At 51.2% G+C, this 21,839-nt stretch overlaps 1 protein-coding gene across 1 annotated transcript in view; it reads left to right on the plus strand.

Moving 5' to 3' along the window:
- LSS (lanosterol synthase) overlaps positions 1-15,952 on the plus strand; it is a 28,272-nt gene extending 12,320 nt beyond the window's left edge. The window contains exons 11-21 of the mRNA XM_004384841.1: positions 346-402; positions 1,381-1,452; positions 1,805-1,855; positions 2,239-2,388; positions 2,960-3,056; positions 3,864-3,969; positions 12,835-12,900; positions 13,345-13,425; positions 14,055-14,225; positions 15,251-15,329; positions 15,821-15,952. Coding sequence (XP_004384898.1) covers positions 346-402; positions 1,381-1,452; positions 1,805-1,855; positions 2,239-2,388; positions 2,960-3,056; positions 3,864-3,969; positions 12,835-12,900; positions 13,345-13,425; positions 14,055-14,225; positions 15,251-15,329; positions 15,821-15,952 — 1,062 coding nt within the window. The remainder of the gene's footprint in view (positions 1-345; positions 403-1,380; positions 1,453-1,804; positions 1,856-2,238; positions 2,389-2,959; positions 3,057-3,863; positions 3,970-12,834; positions 12,901-13,344; positions 13,426-14,054; positions 14,226-15,250; positions 15,330-15,820) is intronic.
- The last annotated feature ends 5,887 nt before the right edge of the window (positions 15,953-21,839 follow it).

Consider the following 21,839-nt stretch of genomic DNA (forward strand, 5'->3'; position numbering starts at 1 on the left):
TAACTCGCGGGCACGGGCTCCCCCGGGTCAGTCCTGACCTAACTCGCGGGCACGGGCTCCCACGGGTCAGTCCTGACCTAACTCGCGGGCACGGGCTCCCCCGGGTCACTGCTGACGTAATTCTCTGTCTCGTCGCCACTGTTAGTGTGGGCTGAGCGGCGGCCCCCCCTCACAGTCCTCATTGCCCTGGGTCGGGGTCAGAGCTCAGGGCCAGGGCTGCTGTCTGCCTGGGTCCCCTCTTCCCCCAGGCTGCCCCATGCCCAGTGGTGCCGGACCCCATGGGGCAGATGTGGGTGGGGGAGGATGTGCTGTGTCCTCTGCTCTAATTGCCCTGTTTGCGCCCAGGGCACCAACGGCTCGCAGGTCTGGGACACCTCGTTTGCCATCCAGGCCTTCCTGGAGGTATGTGCTCCTCTCTGTCAGCTCCCATGCACGGCCCTGTGCGCCCTCCTCCGCACCCCTGAACGTGCCCCCCAGTGTGCCCTGCCCCGCACCCCCAACGTGCCCCGCAGTGTGCCCTCCCCCGCACCCAGCATGCCCCCAGTGTGCCCTCCCCCACACCCCCAATGTGCCCCCAATGTGCACTACCCCGCATCCCCCAATGTGCCCCCAATGTGCGCTACCCCGCACCCCTCAATGTGCCCCCCAGTGTGCCCTCCCCCACACCCAACGTGCCACCCCAGTGTGCCCTGCCCCGCACCCCGCAACATGCCTCCCAATGTGCCCTGCCCTGTACCCTGCAGTGTGCCCCTCATGTGCCCTCCCCATGCAGCCCCTTGCTGCCCCTCAAGTCCTCTGCTCACCCAGGTCTCGGGGACCTGGCTTGGGGTCCTGAACTCTGTGGGGCCTGGGTCCGCCTTGCTGGCTCTTGCCCACTCCCAGACTTGCCACCACATTGCGAAGCCTAGCGCTGCCACAGTGGGCTGGGTGTGGTGTATGGTGGCACTGAGTCCTGGGGACCCTGGGGTTTTTGTGCGAGCAGGGGGTGAGGAGCTGTAGCGGGTAGGTTGGGTTTGAGGTGTCCTCCGCTGTCCGGGGGGGATACCAAGTCGCCGTTGGGTCCAGCTGTGTTGGGGAGGGAGGGCCTGGCTGGGATGTGAGTGGGAGTGTTGGCTGCAGGCAGAGCAGGCCAAGGCTGAGGGCTGCTCCAGGGGCTGGGGGTCAGGGCGCCCTTTGATCTGAGCGGATGGTGGTGGGCACTTCGAGTGTGTTCTGAAGTATAGAAGATGCAATGAGTATCAAGCCCTACAGCCCCCAGCCACTCGCCACCCCCTCTGCCCACCGTGAGAGAAGGACATGGATTTGAGGGTGTCCGGGGCTCTATCCTTGGGCAGACCGGTGGGCTGGGGCACAGCGTCAGCGGGCTCTGCTCTCCCCCAGGCCGGCGCGCACCACAGACCTGAGTTTGAATCCTGCCTGCAACAGGCCCATGGTTTCCTCCGCCTCTCACAGGTGAGGCCACCAGTTCCTTGTGGTCCTTCCCCGGCCCGGCCCGGCCCCGCCCCGGCCCTGCCCTGGCCCCAAGGTAGCAGCCTCTGTGCTGCCCCTCCCCTGCCCCTCCTCCGTCTCCTCCAGTCTGCCTCCGGCCCTGTTGGCCCTGTTGCCCTGAGCGGCACTTGCTGAGGTCCCCAGGGGGCTGTGTCACCACTGGCCTAGTCTGGACCTGGTGCGGGTGACCCATCATGGGGCTGAGTGGCAGTGCCACCCCGCCATGGGCCCCTCCCCTTCAACCTCTCCCCGACCCTGTGTCCCCCAAACAATGGTGGTGACACGTCTCCTTTGCCTTTCACACGATGCTGCCCAGATCGTGGACAATCCTCCCGACTACCAGAAATACTACCGCCAGATGAACAAGGTACGCGCCTGCCCCACCTGAGGCCCCAGGGTGCCTTTACCTGCTGGATGGTCAGCCTGATACGTGGGAGTGTTTCCCCTCAGGAAGACCCCCGCCAGCCGGCAAGCGTCTCCTCACGGGGCCGTGATCCTCGCACACGCAGGTTCACGTCCCTGCGCACACCCGCCTGTGCCACCTGCCTTTAGGGGAGCTGCAGATGCTCAGGCACTCAGTAACCCCCGAGCTGTGAGCTCGACCGGCGTGGGGAGACGGAGGCGGAGGGTCGGCGACCCAGCTCCTCACGGCGAGGCCATAGGTGTTCATGCGGCTGGGGCCCTGGCGGCATTGCCCAGCTGGCGTGGTGGCCTCAGGTGGCGCCTGCTCAGCCTGGGCTCTGTTTCCAGGGTGGCTTCCCCTTCAGCACCCGGGACTGTGGCTGGATCGTCGCAGACTGCACGGCCGAGGGGCTGAAGTCCGTGCTCCTCCTGCAGGAGCAGTGTCCCTTTATCACTGAGCATGTGCCCCGCGAGAGGCTGTACGATGCGGTGGCTGTGGTAAGGGCGCTCCCCAGCAGGCCCCGCAGACAGGCGGCTTGGCGGGGTGCGGGCCTTGAGGGATGAGCGTGTCCTGAGAGTTCCATATGGGGACCAAGAGTCTGGCTGGGCCGTGGAGGCCCGAGATTGCGTGTGGCCCTGGGTGGGAGCAGGGAGGGGCTTTGAGGAGGCTGCTGCAGCCCCGTTTTCTGCGCTGTGTGGAGGTCCGGGACCTGGCCACGCCCACACTGCAGCTCCCAGGGTCCTTCAGGCATTAAGGGAAAATGAGAACTTTGTTCGTTTTTGTGCAAAATCCTTTCAACGAGCACCTTTTTACGCGTGTCTTACATGGGCTGCCGCCGTGTGCCAGCCCGGCAGCGCGTGTCCGACTTGGGAGTGGCCTCTACGCGTGTTATCGCTCACAAGTGCCTGGTGGCGTGGTTTGCAGCCTGCTGTTGTGGGCGTCAGGCGCGGTTTAACCTGGGGATGCTCCCCGTGCCCGTTGTGCCCTCTGGCACTTGCCTGGGTGCTGCTGGGAAGCCCTGCTGTGTCCACAGAGGACACTGGGTTCTGACAGCCTCTCTTGGGTTAGTTGCTGAACATGAGAAATCCCGATGGAGGGTTTTCCACCTACGAGACCAAGCGCGGGGGGCGTTTGCTGGAGCTGCTGAACCCCTCAGAGGTCTTTGGTGAGTGTGCGGCCAGCGTGGGGGACAGCCCTGCAGGTCACAGCCCAGGCCCCACATCCTCCCCTGGCCCCCGTGGTCCTCCCCCGGCCCCCGCGGTCCTCCCCCTGCCCCCCGCGGTCCTCCCCCTGGCCCCCGCGGTCCTCCCCCGGCCCCCCGTGGTCCTCCCCCTGTCCAGTCCAGGGCCCGCAGTAGCCCTGAAGTGAGGGTGGCCCTATCAGTTCCCTGCTTCTCAAACCCCCTGTGCAGCACCCCGTTCTCTAGAGGGGAGAGCTGAGGCCCGACCCATTCTCGGTGAAGGCCCCACATCTCCGGGGGCCTCAGGTGCCCTCGCTGAGTCCTGGCGCCACGCAGAGAGGGGTCGGGTGGGTCGTTGGGTCCTGAGTCCTGGCTGGTGCTCGTATGTCTGCGGGCATCCGCCCCGTGGGCTGCTCTGGGCCGGCGAGGCGGGGTCTTCCCTGGTGGCAGCGATGCTGTCTTGCACCCTTCTGGTGTGCTTTTATCCCACTCCTCCGGGTGAGGCAGACAGTCCTGGAGAAGGCTTTCCCTGGGTGGCGGGGTGGGGTCTAGCGTAGGTCATGAAGCAGCTCCCTGCTGAGTCACCTCGTCCTGTGCCCTCCCATAGTTAGGCCAGGGACCAAGTTGCCATGCTCGTGCCAGTCCCTACTGCCACTAGTGGCCATGGCCCTGGGCAGGTCACTGGTGATGCGTCCTTGTGTCCTGGAGGGGCCCTAGGCCATGCGTTGCTGGGTCGCTGGGGGCGCCAGCTTGTCATGGGCTTACAGGGGCTCACAAACCTCCCCTTCCTAGGGGACATCATGATCGACTACACGTACGTGGAGTGCACCTCGGCTGTCATGCAGGCACTGAAGCATTTCCACACACAATTCCCGGACCACAGGGCGGGCGAGGTCAGGTGAGGGGCCTTTTCCACCCACAGTTCCCGGACCACAGGGCAGGCGAGGTCAGGTGAGGGCCTTTTCTACCCACAGTTCCTGGACCATAGGGCGGGCGAGGTCAGGTGAGGGGCCTTTTCCAGGAGCATTTTCTGGACCACAGGGCGGGCGAGGTCAGGTGAGGGGCCTTTTCCAGGAGCATTTCCTGGACCACAGGGCGGGCGAGGTCAGATACGGGGTCAGGTGAGGGTGGGATCAGGTGAGTTCCTGGACCACAGGGCGGGCGGGATCAGGTGAGGAAGGGGTCAGGTGAGTTCCTGGAGCACAGGGTGGGTGGGATCAGGTGAGGAAGGGGTCAGGTGAGTTCCTGGACCACAGGGTGGGCAGGGTTAGGTGAGCCCGGGCCCTGGCTGACCTTCAGCTGCTCCCACCTGGACACTGAGAGCAGGTCTCCTTTTGTAGGTAATGCGGTATAGCCTGTCTTGGAAAGAGACTCGTAGACGAAACTCATTTACACCCAGGAGAGGTTTGGGATGTTCCTCGATCCAGTTGTTGGCCCTAAAATAGACCAAATATGTGTATTGGGGCCCAGAATAACAGCAGTAATAATACAAAAATGAGTCATTTTTCACACCTTAATAATACTTTAAAAAAGACATTCATCTAACTTCACCATGTTCAAATAAATGGTGGTTTTACAGTAGGCTCCTCCTGTTGAAAAACAGCATATAGACACAAGTCCTTGAACCCTAATTGAGGACTTGATGGATTCTGTCACCATCACCCAGACAGACAGACAGACATCTCCAGCACACACAGGGATCACCCCGACTCTTCCATGTCCCACTGCGTCCGAGACATCCAGCCAGCAGTCGTGTAGCAGAAGTTGATTTTTTTTCACTACCGTAGGCGTTTGGATGAAAAGGCCCCACTTCTTTATCTGTTCACCTGTCCAGGGATGCTGGGATTGCTTTCGGGTTGGGGTTAGCATGAAGCACCCCTGTCCTTGGGGCGCACACGTGCACACTTCTCGGGGACGTGCACACGGGTGGAGCTGCTGTTCTGGGGCGGGCTGCTGGGCAGTTTTGGCAGATTCTGCCTTACTCTGTTGTGGTCATACTGCCTGAGGTTTGGATGCCGAGCCCGATGTGGACTCCGCTTGGTCACGATGTATGGCCCTTTTTATACATTGCTGGATCCAAGTGGAAAAATAAGATTTTTGCAACTATAGTTATGAGAGAAACTGGTCTGTAATTTTTCTCTCTTACACTGCCCTTGTCGGGCTCTCCTGCCGTGGTCATGCTGGACTCAGAACGAGTGGAAAGCGTCTCTCTGTACGTTCTTTGGAGAGTCTGTCAGGTTGGCGTTACTTCCTCCTTCAGCGCTGGGGAAAATCTACTGGCGAGTCCAGCCGGACTTGGAGTTTTCTTTCAGGGAAGGTTTTAAATTATGTGCTCAAGTTCTTTAGTAGTTTTAGGACTGTACAGATTTTCTTTCTTTTTGTGTAAGTTTTGGGAGTTTTTCCGTTTCATCTAAATTTTACACTGATGGTCACAGAGTTTTGCCCAGGGCGGTCTCCAGCGCTGCAGACCTGACCCTGACCTTCTCCTTTTCCTTCCTGACACCTGCAGGTGGGGCCATTCTCTCTTCATCCCTCTCATTCCTAGCTTAACGATTTTATCAGTGCATTCGATTTTATCAGTGCATTCGATTTTATCAGTGCATTCGCAGAACCCACCTTTGGGCTTTGATCCTATCTAGTATATATTTGTTTTATTTTTAAAATGCACTTATTTTGGGTTTTAAGGAGCCCTGGTGGTACAGTGGTCGAGCAATCGGCTGCTCACCAGAGGGTTGGTGGTTTGAACTCATCAGCTGCGCCGCGGGAGGAAGATGTGGCAGTCTGCTTCTGTAAAGATTTACAGCCTCAGAAATCCTATGGGGCAGTTCTGCTCTGTTCTGTAGGGTTGCTGTGAGTTGGAATTGACGGCAACAAGTTTGTTTTATTTTGGGCATCATCAATTACTGCTCTGTATTATTTTTTTCTACTTGCTCTTTCTAACTTCTTGAGATGGATGTTTAGATAAATGATTGTCATCCTTTCTTCCTTTTTTAAAGAAGTATTTAAGGCTATAAATAAGTTTTGATATATCTTTCAGTTAAAAAGTATTTTCTAATTTCTCTTTTGAGTTCTTTGACCCATGGGTTGTTTAGGGGTATATTGCTTCATTTCCAGAAACATGAGGATTCTCTTGTGTTTTTGTTGGAAGCCCTGTACAGGGACAGGTGGTTTCTTTTGTTCTGGCAGGCGGGTTGGGCCACCAGGGGGTGCCGTCCTTCGTTTTTTTTGTCACCCAGGCCTGGCACACAGGAGGCCCTGGGGCATGATGGTGACACGTATCTAGAATTGTCCGCATCCCCAGTCCCTAAGCTGCTTCATGATATATGCTCCTCTCTGCTGGGCTTGAGTTGTCCTCAGATACATCACAGAATTGGCCTTGTGTCTATGACTGTTTTTTAAACATGTCATTTAAAAAATACTGGTGGTGCAGTGGTTAAGAGCTTTACTGCTAACCAAAAGGTCAGCAGTTTAAATCTACCAGCTGCTCCTTGGAAACCCTATGGGGCAGTTTTACTCTGTCCTATAGGGTCTCTATGAGTCGGAATCAACTTGATGGTGACGAGTTTGGTTTTGGTTTATAATGAAGTAAAGCATGTTCTTTGAAGGGCACTTGGAAATACAAGAAAGTACAGAGGAGAAAGTAAGTCTTCCCTAATTGCACTTTTGAAGTATCTGTTATCACTGTTGGCACCCGCACACATCTCATGATCATCTGTGCACACGTCTGTATCTTCTGTGTCACTGCTCAGCTTGTACCCAGCGAGGTTTCTGGAAGCTGATGGTGACTTCGGCGTCAGAGTTCTGCACCGTGTGACGGTGGTGGCTGCACATGCGCCATTTTGCTTCCTCTGGAGCCTCTTGGTCATTTCTAACTCACATGGTTATTTTCCAGCTTACTACCACTTTAACATTGACTGGGATCCTCTTAAGTCTTTGTTCATGGCCGGCACTGTTCCCTAGAGCCGATGTGGGCTCTGGGGTCCCCTGGCCCAGGTTGACTGCCGACTCTGCCCCTGGCTGGCTGTGTGCTCAGGACCCAGGCTCTTCCCACCTCTGCTGCTCCTTCCCCTGCCACCCAGGGTGCAGCACTGCCTCATGGTCCCGTCTAGAAGCATCTCGAAGACCTGCGGGCCCGGGAGAGTATGTGGCACACGTGAGCCCTCACACGTATTAACTGTTGTCATTATGTAAAAATTGCTGGTTGGAAAGTGAACAGGATAGGCTTATCATTGGTTTCATTTGCATTTCTTTGGAGACCGTTGAACTAGAATATTTTTTTCCAGATGTTTATAGATCATATCTATGTCTTTTTTCATGAAATGTTCATTCATGTCCTTGCCAATTTTTTTACTAGGAAAATTACATATCTGAGCACAATAAGTCTATTTCTCCATCTTATATGTTGCAGATATTTTTTAGTTTCTTTGCTCTTTTTATCTGTTTAGGGAGTTTGAACATGTTTCAACTTTTAAACAGTCAAGTATATTAGGCCTTTCCTATCTGTTTTATAAAAAATGTTTAATTTATCTGGAGAGGTTTGAGACATAGTTCAGGGTTACTGATTACTCTCACACTATTGCGTATATATATGGGGTATTCCATCTTTACTCCTCTGACTTGAATTCCTCCCATAACTTATAATTTACAGGAAAGTTACAAAAATAAGAAAAAACATTCCTGCTTACCTTGCACCCATATTCCTCAATTGTTAACATTTTGCTATATATTTGCTTTATCATATCCCCTCCTGTGCCCCTGTATATTTTTTCCCTGAACCATCCGAGAGTAAGTGGCAGCATGCTGTACCTTTATCCCTCAATGCTTCAGTATATATTTCTCGAGAACAAGGATGTTCTCTTGTGTAAACATAGTACAGTTACCAAAGTAAGAATACTAACATGGATAGTAATCTGCAGACCTTACTTAACTTTTCCTAACGATCCCAGTAAAGTCCTTCAGAACAAATTTTTTCCTCAAGATCTGATCCAGGATCATGGGTTGCTCTTGGTGGTTGTATCTTCATCTCTTCTACCCTGGAACAACAATTCTTTAGTCTTTCCTTGTGTTTCATGACCTTGGCATTTTTGAAGAATACAGCCAAGTTGTTTGATAGAATGTCCTCATTTTGTGTCTTTGTGGTATTCTTTTTTTTTAATTTTTTTTTTAATTGTACTTTAGATGAAGGTTTACAGAACAAGTAGTTTCTCATTAAACAGTTAGTCCACATACTGTTTTATGACATTGGTTACCAACCTCACGACATGTCAACACTCTCCCTTCTTGACCTTGGGTTCCCTATTACCAGCTTTCCTGTCCCCTCCTGCCTTCTAGTCCTTGTCCCTGGGCTGTTGTGCCCCATTAGTCTCATTTTGTTTTATGGGGCTGTCTGATCTTTGGCTGAAGGGTGAACCTCAGGAGTGACTCCATTACTGAGCTAAAAGGGTGTCTGGGGGCCATACTCTTGGGGTTTCTCTAGTCTCTGTCAGGCCAGTAAGTCTGGTCTTTTTTTGTGAGTGAGAATTTTGTTCTACATTTTTCTTCAGCTCTGTCTGGGACCCTCTGTTGTGATCCCTGTCAGAGCAGTCAGTGGTGGTAGCTGGGCACCATCTAGTTGTACTGGACTCAGTCTGGTGGAGGCTGTGGTAGTTGTGGTCCATTAGTCCTTCGGACAAATCTTTTCCTTGTATCTTGTTCTCTTCATTCTCCCTTGCTCCTGAAGGGCTGAGAACAGTGGAGTATCTTAGATGGCTGCTCACAGGCTTTTAAGACCCCAGACGCTGCTTGAGGTGTTTTTAATGATTAGACTCAGGTTGAAATCATGCATTTTTGTCAGGAATATTACAGAAGAGGTGTATTCTCTCAGGGCTTCATCTCAGGAAGCTCATTATGTTACCTGTTCAGTGGGTTAAGGTGATGGCTACTTGGTTTCTCTACTGTAAAGTTAGTCTTTTTCTTTGTGGGGAGAAAGTTTTAGACTATGTAAATGTCCTGTTTCTTATCACAATTTTACCTATTAGTTTTAGCATCTGATGCGATTCTTGGCTGAATCATTATTCATATGATGGTTGCAAAACTGTCATTCCTTCCATATGTATTTATTGGTGTTCTACTAAAAGCTTTCCTTTGCCCTATGTATTTATTTACTTATATGCTGTTATCAACTCACGGGTTCTTACGTGTCGGTTTTTTGATTTGATCTTATAGCTAGACACTTTGCTAAACTTTGTTTAGTCGAATGGATTGTCTTAGATTTTTTTTCTTTCCAATCCGTAGGCCTGTGGTTTGTTTTTCGTGTCTTACTGCGTGGCTAAGCCTCCCTGTATTCTACTTAGCAAAAGTGGTCATAGTGGCATCTTCATCGTGTTTGCTGATATAAAGGAAAATGCTTCTAACATTTCTTCATTATAAATAATATTTTCTGTAGGTTTTTGGTAGTTAACTTTTTTCAAGTTAAAGAAGTTCTTTTCCTGATTTGCTAAGGTGTTTTTCCCCTCTGTTGTGAATGGGTGTTTAATTTTAGCAAATAAATTTCTGCCTCTCTGTTGAGATGATTATCTGTTTGTCTTCTGTACCTATAGATGATTATTGTAGATTTTTCTAATGTTAAAACACTTTTGCATTTCTGGGATAAACCTAACTTAGTATTGGTATATCCATACTGGATTTAGTTTCCCAGTATTTCATTTAGAATTTTTTGTTTAAGGTTTATGATTTAAAGTTCATCTCAGGGCACTAGTTTCAGGGGTTCAACCAGCCATCATGGCTCTAGAAATGCTGGATTCCATGAGAATTTGCAATTCTGTTCTGCATTTTCACCCTGTTGATCAGGATTCTTCTATATCTTCACCATCCTAGTGGGAATGAAATGGCATCTCATTGTGGTTTTGATTTACATCTCTCTGATGGCTGATGATGTTGAGCATCTTTGCGTGTGTTTGGTGGCCATTTGAATGTCCTCTTTGGTGAATTATCTGTTCAAGTTCTCTGCCCATTTTATGATTGGGTTATTTGTCTTTTTGTTATTATGTTGTCAAAGTTTTATATATTTTTTGATTATTAGATTCTTATCAGATGTGTGGTTTCTGAAGGTAGTACTCTACCATCGGTAGCTTGTCTTTTTACTTTTTGGTAAAATCGTTTGATGGACAAAAGTTTTTAAATTTATAAGGTTCCATTTATCTATTTTGTCTTTTGCTGTGCTTATATTAGGTAATCCATTGTTAAAAGCTAGGGCTGACGCTTTGCCCCTGCATTTTCTTCTAAGAATTTTATGGTTTTAGTTTGCACATTTAGGTCCTTAATCCACTTTGAATTGGTTTTTGTGTATGCTGTGAAGTATGGATGCTGTTTCATTTTTATGCATGTGGAAATCCAATTTTCCCAGCACCATTTATTGAAGACATTCTTCTTTACCCATCAAGTGGACTCAGCACTCTTGTCAAAAATCAGTTGACCATAGATGTGTGGGTGTATTTCTGGACTCTCACTGCTATTCCATTAATTTATGTGTCTGTTGTTACACCAGTACCAGGCTGTTTTAATTACTGTAGCTGTATAACATGTTTTAAAAGTGTGAGTCCTACTTGTTCTTCTCTTTCAACATTGCTTTAGCTGTTCGGGGCCCCTTGCCATTCCATATAAAGTTGAGGATTATTTTTTCCATGTCTGTAAAGAAAGCTATTGGAATTTTGATTGATTGAATCTATAGATCACTTTGGGTAGTATTGGGATTTTCTTAGGCTGGGTTCTCTAGAGAAACAAAATCAGTAAAGGGTATAAATATATACATATATGTATATACTTACATATATATATTTATACCAAGGAAATGACTCACTCAGTTGTAGAGGCTGGAACATTCCAAGTCCGTGGGTCAGGCTGGTGGCTTCTTCTGATTCACGTAGCCACAGGGGCTGGTGACCCCAAAATCGGCAGGTCAAGACAGCATGGTTCTTGCTCACAGGCTGCAAAGACCAGCAGGCAAGATGGCAGGTCAGCTGCTAGCTCAAGTCCCAAAAACCAGAGGTCAGACGAACAGGAGTCAGCTGCAGGATCCGGAGCAAACAGAAGCCCATGAGCCTTGCCAGAAGGTCCACTTATATTTGCTGCAGGCCACACCCCCAGTGAAGCTCCCTTTCAACTGATTGGCGACTCACAGCAGATTTCTTCATGGAGGTGATCATATTATATCAGATCTCATCATGGAAGTGATCACATCATCATATGCCTGCCAAACTACATCATAACTGGCAAACCACTGAGAATCCTCGCCCAGCCAAGTTGACACACAGCCTTAACTATCACAGACATCTTAAAAATATTAAGTCTTCCAACCTAAGAACATTCATCTTTCCATTTATTTAAGTCTTCTTTAATCTGTTTCAGCAGTGTTTTATGATTTTCATTGTATAAGTTCTTCACGTTCCTGCTTAAATTTGTTCTTAGGTATTTTATTCTCTTAGATGCTGTTGTAAATGGAATGATTTCCCTAATTTCCCTTTGAGATTTCTCATTGCTGCTGTGTAGAACTCCAACTGATTTTTGTTTGTTGGCTCTGTATCCTGCAACTTTGCTCAATTCCTCTATTAGCTCTAGAAGCTTTCTTGGAGACTCTTTGGGATTTTCTGTATATAGGATCATGTCATCTGCAAATAGAGATAATTTTACTTATTTTTTTCCAATCTTGATAGCTTTTATTTGTTTTTCTCGTCTTATTGCTGTGGCTAGGACTTCTAATACACTATTAAATAGAAGTGGTAAGAGCGGGCACTCTTGTAGCCAATTAAGTATCTTTCTGCATGAAGTATAACATTGCCTGTTGGCTTTCTGTATATGCCCTGAATCATATTGAGGAACTTCCCTTCTGTTCCAGTCTTCTTGAGAGTTTTCATCAAGAAAGGGTGTTGGACTTTTATCAAATGCTTTTTCTGCACCCATAGAGATGATCATATAGCGCTTTTCCTTTGTCCTTCTGATGGAGTGTGTCATACACTATCCTATGTTGATTTTCTAATGTTGAACATCCCTGTGTTCCCGGAGTAAATCCCACTTGGTCATGGTGTATTCCTCTTTCAGTATGCTGTTTGATTGTGTTTGCTAGTATTTCGTTGAGGATTTTTGCATCTACATTCATAAGGGTTATTGGCCTGTAGTTTTTGTGATGTCTTGGTCTTGTTTGGGTATCAGTATTGTGTTTGTGTCATAGAATGAATTAGGAAGTATTCCTTCCTTCTGTATTTTTTGGAAGAGTTTAAACAGGATTGGTGTCAGTTCTTCTCTAAACGTTTGGTAGAATTCCCCAGTGAAACCGTCTGGTCCAGGACTTTTTATTTTTTTGTTGAGAGGTTTTGATCCCTCATTCAGTCTATCTGCCAGACTTCTGATGGATCTCCTTTGTCTTCCAAATCTATCACTTTCCCTCTGATGGATTTTTTTCCCCCTTATTTTGTTCATTTTGTATGATTTACCCAAGCCTGTGTCACTGGCATTGTTTTCAGTGATCTTGATCCTGTCTGTAGCTGCTTCTAATGTGGGTTCATCTCCAAAGTCTTATTTCTTCTATTTCTTTCTTGAACTCTGCCAGTTTGCTTCTCACCTCCTGTAATTGCTTCTATGAACCTTTGTATCTAGTCTAACTATTTAGTTTTACTTGTTTTTAATGGGAGACCACGCTCATTCTTTTGAGATTACGGTCTGGGTGGAATTGGGAGAGGTACATTGCTGCTTTGCCGGCGTGTTCATGGGCAAACCCGCTGTGTTCCAGGGAGACCCTTGAGCAGGGCCTGGAGTACTGTCGGCGGAAGCAGAGGGCTGACGGCTCCTGGGAAGGGTGAGTGAGCCAGGGATCACGTGGTTCTGCCTCACATACTGCCTTCAGGTAAGGAATGTTTCTGGGGACGGGTGCCAGCCGGTGAACTTCGGGTCGACCGCTCCCATGTGAACCCGGGCCTTGACTGAGGCTGCCGCACTTGTGGCTGAAGTGGCTCTGCTGTGTGTTGGATGCCCTTGCTGGCAGATGCCGTGTCTGTGGCTCTGGGCTCACCACCTCTTTCCTCCTTTTACTCCAGCCGTTCTTACTTGTGTCTGTCTGTGGTTTTCACAGGTAGAGCCCGCCCCAAGGGCCGGGCTGGCCAGTTCCATTTTCAGTGGCTGTGAAACCTGGGGTTGTGAGTGAGTGCGGCTTGCCAAAGGCAGTCACCCCCCTTACGTGGAGGGCACACCAACAAGCCGACAGGATCCTGTTGTAGACACCCATTTTCTCTCGTCTGTCTAGCTCCTGGGGGGTCTGTTTCACATACGGCACCTGGTTTGGGCTGGAGGCATTTGCCTGCATGGGGCACAGATACCAGGACGGGTAAGTGGTTCTCAGGTGCACTGCAAGGTCACTGGGTCAGGGGTAGGGGGCGCTCACAGCAGGACACTCCAGCACAGGTACTTCCTCCTTTGAGGTTTGCTTTGGGGGAGTTTTTACATTTTTAAACAGTAAGCTCAGATCAATATTCCAGAAGACGTATGAGTTACGAGGCTGACAGCAGGATGTCCTCGTTCGGGGCTGACAGCACTGATCTGCATTAAAGATGCCGAACCGAGGGGTTGCTCAGTGCCGGAAGCTTCTGGCCCTGCCCCTCCCTGTGCATGCCCAGCTCCCTACCCACATGGGGCAGGGTCAGAGTCTGGGGGACCCTTGTGCTGGGCCGGCATGCTCTGTGGCGTGTGCGGGGTGGGCCAGCATCCTAGGCATTCCTGGGTCCTGTCTTCAGCGTTACCCCGTCGGCTGGCTGTAGCTGGTCCCATCAGGGGGCATTAGAGCCCAGAGAGTATCTCCCTTGGTCTCCCCAACAGCCCTGGGGTGTCACCATCCCCACTTCCCATCGGGAGCCACCCTCACATGGGAGGGGTGGGTCTGGAGAGCAGGCCCTGGTGGCCTGACTGGGACGGGACACTGGGCCTTCCTGTGATGTGCTTGTGTCCTGGTCCCTGCAGGGCGGCCTGCATGGAGATCACCCGGGCCTGTGACTTCCTGCTGTGCAGGCAGATGGAGGATGGCGGCTGGGGCGAGGACTTTGAGTCCTGTGAGCAGCGGCGCTATGTGCAAAGCGCCCGGTCCCAGATCCACTGCACATGCTGGGCCCTGATGGGGCTGATGGCCGTCAGGTGGGCATGGGGCTGGCCTGGGCGGGGGCTGCAGGGCAGAGGTCCCAGGGGGCAGACCCTGCGGGAAGACTCACCTGTTAGAAGTGGGGCTCATGACGTAACGGCCGAGCAAGGAGAGCCCGATGTAGACAGTGTGGGACGAGGCTGCGGGCAGGGGCCACCTGTTGGGCCTGGCAGTGGCTGTGGCAGGATCAGCCTCCAAGGTGCCACAGCGCTCAGCACAGGCCCTACAGCCCCTTCTTTCCATGCACACAGCCGGTGCTAAGGCACACGTGCATGCACACACGAATGCCCGCAGACATGCACGCACACACGCGCACGGTGGTACACACAGACATGTATACCCAGATGCGTGCACACCACGTGCACAGGTGCTCATAGATGCACGCACAGATGCAGTGGTGCAGACACGTACATGCAGACGCGTGCGCTCAGACACCTTCACACAGATACGTACACGCAGACACGTGCACGGTGGTGCACAGACGCACCTGTGCAGACGTACATGCAGACACACGCGTACATCCTCATGTTGGCTCACTTCATGTCCCTGTCTGGGCTCCTGTACTGGAACCATCTGAAGGATCTTCCTCAGTCCCCAGGCAGCCGAGGCTAGGTCCGTGTGAGCAGCAGCAGCATCTGATGGGGGCTGCAAGGGTGCAGCTCAGGGACGGAGCTCAGCCCCTGGCAGGTGGGCTGTGAGGCCCCGATGTCCTTGAGGTTTCCTGGGGGCAGAAGGGCAGCCCCTGGAGGCAGGGCTGCAGGGTGGGGCTGAAGGTGACAGCAGAAGGCTCAGCACCCCTTGGGAGCCATGTCTCCTGGGCAGGGCACCCTGCATGCCACTCCCCATGGCCAGAGTCTCTGAGAAGAAAACGTGGCGTGAGAGCCCATGTGTCTGGTAGTCCCCGGCGGGCCGGCACTGCGTGCATGCTTCCATCCACTCATCACGAGGCCGCATGAGTCCAGGGCGTGGTCTGCACGGATGGGCTCCCCCACAGCTGAGTGGGGCCCTGTCTCATCCCCAGGCACCCTGATGTCCAGGCCCTGGAGAGGGGAGTTCGATGTCTGCTTGGAAAACAGCTCCCCAATGGCGACTGGCCCCAGGTATGCCGGGGCGTCCAGGGGTGAGAGTGAGTCTGTTCCCTGTGCCCGGCCCATTTTGCGCATCTGTCCTCCGTGGGGTGTAGGGTGGGCTGCTCTGCCTGGAGACAGGGGTGGGTGAGAGAACCCCTCCAGAAGGGCCCTCGGGCTCTGCTGTCCTGCACAGCCCCTCGCCCTGCTTTCCCCATGTTCCCGGGCCCGGGAGGCACAAGAGGCAGCCTCCCGTGAACTGTGATGTGGGGGTCGTGAGGTCACCGAGGGAGGCCAGCTGCCCTCTCTGCCTCCCTTGGAGGGGTCCAGGGTTAGGGAGGCTGGCAGCTGTGAGAGGCCGGGGGCCAGGCTGAGGGTTTGCCTCCAGGGGAGGGCCTGCTGATGGCTCCATGCCCGATGCCAGGTGGTGGGGGACGTCTGCTCCTACCCCACTGGGCTTAGCCAGCCGGCAGGCAGGCTGCCGACCCTCTGCCCAGGCTCTGCTCACCTTCGTGTCCTTCCAGGAGAACCTCTCAGGGGTCTTCAACAAGTCCTGCGCCATCAGCTACACATCCTACAGGAACGTCTTTCCCATCTGGACCCTGGGCCGCTTCTCCCGCCTGTACCCCAAGAATGCCCTCGCCAGCCCCCACTGAGCATGCCTGCAGGGGGCGTGGGGGCAGCCCTGGCAGACTCAGCCCCCACACTCTGCATCTGGGAGGGCGGGGCATGGGAGGGCAGGGAAGTGGGGGCAGCCCCCCAGCAGACTCAGTCCCCCAGCAGACTCAGTCCCCCCACTCTGCGTCTGGGAGGTCGTGGCGTGGGGGCAGCCGCCCCAGCAGACTTAGCCCCCACACTCCACATCCGGGAGGGCGGAGGCAGGCACGTGGTTCTCAGTGCAGGCCCAGTTCTGAGAACGGCTTGTCAGGGCAAGGGGCAAGGAGCAGAGGGAAACCCTGAGTCCTCAGAAGGCCCACCTGTCCCAGCACCAGGCTGGTCTGCGTGGCAATGTCCTTGCGGTGGGGCACGGGGCCAGAGCATTCTGGAAGCGGGCATTGTGCCTGGCACCTCTGGCCCTGGCGCCCACGCGGCCTGCGGGCCGCCCTTTGAGGTGCTTTTGAGGCTCCTCCTGCCCTGTATTCCTCCTTGTGTCCTGTGCCCCTGCGCCTTCTTTCTGGTGGGGAGAGGGCACCATGGACCGACTGCAAGGGGAGCGTATCTGTTATGCCGTCTCCTGGGCCCCCCAGCAGCCCTGTGGGGGATGGGGCCCCCGGTCGGTGAAGGCCACCCGGGCCCAGCGGGGAAAGGGGCCAGGACTCACTGAAGCCCCGTGCTGCATAGGGGAGCCGGGGCAGTGCACCTCCCACGATGCAGCCTGGCTGGTTTTCAGGGCCCAGCACCCCAGCCTCTAAGTTGTGCACTGGTCGTGTTGAGACAGAAACAGGCCCAGAGACCAGGCCTGACAAGGACAGCGTGGCAGCTGTGCTATGCCCACCGTGGGGCATTGCTGCATGCAGGACAGCCGAGCCCTCCCAGCCCATCTCTCCCCACCCTGGCCAGGCAGGCATGGTACCCTCCTCTGACCCAGGCGAGTGCCTGGCCCTGCTGCGGCCCCCCATGTGTGCTCTGGGCGGGGTAGGGTCCATTGTCCGGGGAGACGTCTGGGGTGGGGGACCTTCGAGGACACCTGGCTTCTGCATTTGTCTGACGTCGGGATGGAAGAGATGGGTCCTGGCTTTGCCACTGACCTGAGCAGGGAAGTGGACTCAAACAGTGCTTCCCCAGGGGGACTGTGAAGGGCCACCCTGAGACCTGGGCTGGCACCACCCACTGCTCACCCATTCAGGTGCACTCGCCTGCTCCCCAGTCAGCGGACCCTGCCCTCTCCTGTCTTCCCCAGTCCATGCTGCTGTATCTGTATGCCCCCCGCCCCAGATCCTGTCATTTCCTGCCTAGACACACTGGCTACCCCTCTGCTGCAGTAGGGGTCCAGGGCCTTCCCCAGCCGTCCGTCCTCTGGCCTTCCTTGCCCCCAGCCTCCCGGGCCTCCCTGAGTGCTGTCCCCACAGTCCTGCCACTCGCCTGCCTCGGGGCGTTTGCTCAAGCTGCCCCTCTACTGCCCCCCTCCCTGTTCCCGCCTGTGTGGACCTTCCATGGACTTGTGGCTCGAACCGAGTACACAGGTGGCCTGTCAGCTCCACGCAGCAGGTGCCTGGAGAGCGTACCCTTCTTGGGCATCTAGAAACAGGTTTGTCAGAAGGGATTGTGTTGGAACCTTTGAAGCCTGTCAGTTTGCGGTTACACCTCCTCCTGACTCCGCCTCCCCAGCTGGGGCAGCAGGACAGGGAGGGACGGGCCAGCCCACGGCATCAGCGGCTGCCCACCCATGACCACGTCACTATACAAAACATATTTTCCAGGAAAGAAATCAAATTCGCTTTTGTACTGAGACTGCAAATGGGAAAATGTTATCAAAGTCAGCGCCATGACCAGCTACCTTAATAAACGGACACTTGGTCCCCTCACATGGAAGCGTGCTGTGCTTCTCTGTGGCCCTGGGGGACAGTCACAATGGCAGGTTTTCTGAGACACCGCGTCACTCCGCATCCGCTGTGTCTACACCAATTCCATGACCTTGGTCTCGGGGAGCGGGGGACAAGCAGGATGTGTCTCCAGTTATTTGAGGGGAAAACATTTGCCCCAGCACAATTAAAAATAAATTTCTCTACCTTGAGTAAATGATTAAAGATTCTTGAACTAAAATCATTGTATTATTGGTTATCAAGAAAAGACGATGAGTAGTGTGCTGGAAGTGTTCTCGGGAGCCGTCTTGGCTTTCTCTGTTCACCATGAGGCAAACTTCAGACACTTCCCGTTGAAGAATTCTTTAACTGGAAATGCTTGCTTTTCAATAAAAGCTTATTTCTAAGAAAACTGCTTTTCCTTACTGGACTATGACTGGGATTGCTACATAGACTTGAACTTTGTTTCGACAGTGTCTTAGTCATTTAGTGCTGCTATAACAAATACCACAGTAGATAGCTTTAACAAGTTTATTCTCTCACAGTCTAGGAGGCTAGCAGTCCAAATTCAGGGCACCAGCTCCAGGGGAAGACTTTGTCTCTCGGCTCTGGAGGAAGGTCCTTGTCGTCAATCTTCACCTGGACTAGGAGCTTCTCTGTGCAGGAACCCCGGGTCCAAAGGACACGCTCTGTTCCTAGCACTGCTTTCTTGGTGGTATGAGGTTCTCAACTCTCTACTTGCTTCCCCTTTCCTTGTATCTCTTATAAGAGAAAAGGTGGTGCAGGCCACACCCACGGGAAATTCCCTTTACATTGAATCAGGGATGTCACCTGAACAAGGGTGTTACATCCCACCCTAATCCTCTTTAACCCCAGGCAGAGATTATGATTTATAACACAGGAAAATCACAAAATGTAGGACAACCACACAATACTGGGAATCATGGCCTAACCAAGTTGACACATTCTGGGGGGACACAATTCAATCCATGACAAGTTTTTTTTAATATATTAATGCTTTATGCTATTGTTCATTGAAATTATAATTGTAGGTTTGGTCAGCTTTTTCATTTCTTCCATCTGCAATATAAATTTTTATTTATAATTCACTTGTTTCAAAAAGGGATTAAGGTTAGAATATTTAGACAAGGGTAGGAAAGCCAGGTGGGATTGGGAGGGAGGTTAGCACAAAATATATGCCAGAGGGTCTGATTGATTTGCTATTGGTGAGCTGCAAGTCTAGTGCTCAGCTTTCCAGGAGGTGGCTGAAGAGAAATCTTGACTCAGAGTCTAGAAGTCAGAACCCCTGTGGCTTAGGAGATTCATCTCATTGTTGAGGGCACAGGGCCAGCCCATCTGCAAGTTTCCCTGGGCTGTTTCTCACAAGGGCTGTTCCTCACAATCCTTTTCACAAGGGCATCCAGTCAAAGTAGAATCCCACAGGAGCAGCCCTTGAAGGTGGCCAATGAGATAAGGCCCAGGATGCAGCTCTGAAATTTTACTAAGCAGGGAGTAGTGGTTCTGGAATTTTTGTCCCTCTTGGTGATACAAGACGCTTGTACCTGGCCTTTCCATTAGAAATTTCTGGTGCCGGCTCAAGACTCCCTTTCCTCACTTAGGAGGATGAGGGTGACATGGATACCTTTAGAGTTTGTGCAGTGAAAATAATTCACCCATCAGTTTCTATATGACGACTATTATTGGTAACAGATGATTTCCAGCCTTTCACATGGCCGACGGTGATACCCCAGAGGGTGTCTGAGACCCATGCTTTGGACAACTAGAGAAAGGCTAGATTACATGGCTTTAGGTATCCCACAGCCAGATTTTTATGGGTGTGAGCAGCAGCAAGCCTGAGATCCCCAAGCTCCCTGATGCTCCAGCTCTTGGAAAAATAGAGGAGCAGGGCCTGCCCTTGAGCTACCCAGAAAAAGGTGACTGCTGCAAAGGCCTGTGGGCAGCTAGAAGACTAAAACAAAAAGTAGATACTGACTTACTGGATAATATCAGGTGGTCTAACTTACGTGTAATTGGAGTCCCAGAAAATGGAGGTAGAGAGGCAGAAAAACATTTGAAGTAATCATAGCTGAAAAATTTTCAAATTTGATGAAACATATAAGCCCACAGATCCATAAAGTGCAGCAAACACCTAGCAGAATACAGAGACAAAAAAACCACTTAAGGCACATCATAATCGAATGAAAACCAGTAATGAGCAAACATCTTCAAAGCAGACGGAAGAACAGACACATTACATGCTGTTAGTTGCTGTTGAGTCGATTCTAACTCATGGCGACCCTCTCCGTGCAGAGTAGAGCTCTAGGGTTTTCAAGGCTGTGACCTTTCAGAAGCAGATTGCTGGGCCTGTCTTCCAAGGCACCTCTGTGTTGGTTCAGACCACCAACTTTTCAGCTAGTAGTCAAGCACCACCCAGAGACTCCCAACACATTACATACAAGTGAACAAAGATAAGGATGACAACTGTCTTCATCAGAAACAATGCAAGCCAGATGACAGTGGAACAACATCTTTAATGTGTTGAAAAAAACTGGTCAACTTAAAACTCCACTTCCAGAGAAAATATCCTTTAAAAATGAAGGCAAAATAGACTTCTCAGACAAACAAAAGCTGAGAGAATTTTCCAGCAGACTTGCCCTACGAGAAATGTTAAGAGAGGTTGTTCAGGCTGAAGGAAAGTTATAGTATAAGGAAACTCAGATCTTTACCAAAGAATGAAGAGCACCAGAAATGGTAAGTGGTGAATATAGAAGACTTTCCCCCCTTAAAATTTATTGAAAATATAATTGAATTTTAAAAGCAAAAATAATAATGATTTTTTTTTTTTAACATATGAAGCAGTAAAAGATATAACAACAGTAACACAAAGGATGTTGTGGGAGTGTCATGGATATGTCCCCCCAGAAAATGTCTATCAGTTTGGCTGGGCCATGATTCCCAGTATTGTGTGATTGTCCTCCATTTTGTGATTGTAATTTTATGTTAAAGAGGATTAGGGTGGGATTGTATAACAACTTTACTAAGGTCACATCCCTGATCCAATGTAAAGGGAGTTTCCCTAGGGTGCGGCCTGCACCACCTTTTGTCTTACAAGAGATAAAAGGAAAGGGAAGCAAGGAGAGAATTGGGGACCTCATACCACCAAGAAAGCAGTGCCCGGAGCAGAGCGCATCTTTTGGACCCAGAGTCCCTGCATGGAGAAGCTGCTAGTCTGGGGGAACATTGATGAGAAGGCCAACAGAGAGAGAAAGACTTCCCCTGGAGCTGATGCCCAGAATTTGGACTTTTAGCCTACTTTACCGTGAGGAAATAAACTTCTCTTTGTTAAAGCCATCCACTTGTATTTCTCTTATAGCAGCACTAGATGACTAAGACAGGGAGGATGGAAGCATACTGTTGTAAAGTTCTTAGCTTGTATGTGAAGTGGTACATGATGAGGTGTAATATTATTTAAAGATAGACTATGATAAAGATGCCTATTGCAAGCCTTAGGGTAACCATGGAAAAAATAAAGAATTGTCACTAATATGCTAGTTTTATATATGTATATGTTGTTGTTAGGTGCCATTGAGTCAGTTCCGACTCATAGCCACCCTATGTACAATCAAACGAAACATTGCCTGGTCCTGCACCATCCTCACAATCGTTGTTATGCTTGAACCCATTGTTGTAGCCACTCTGTCAATCCATCTCATTGAGGGCCTTCCTCTTCTCCACTGACCCTCTACTTTACCAAGCATCATGTCTTTCTCCAGGGACAGGTCCCCCCGATAATATGTCAAAGTATGTGAGACGTAGTCTCTCCATCCTTGCTTCTAAGGAGCATTCTGGCTGTATTTCTTCCAAGACAGATTTGTTTGTTCCTTTGGTAGTCCATGGTATATTCAATATTTTTCACCAACACCACAATTCAAGGGCGTCAGTTCTTCTTCAGTCTTCCTTATTCATTGTCCAGCTTTCACATGCATTTGAGGCGATTGAAAACACCATGGCTTGGGTCAGG

This window comes from Trichechus manatus, unplaced genomic scaffold, assembly GCF_000243295.1.
Source record: "Trichechus manatus latirostris isolate Lorelei unplaced genomic scaffold, TriManLat1.0 scaffold00128, whole genome shotgun sequence".
Classification (NCBI taxonomy): Eukaryota; Metazoa; Chordata; class Mammalia; order Sirenia; family Trichechidae; genus Trichechus; species Trichechus manatus.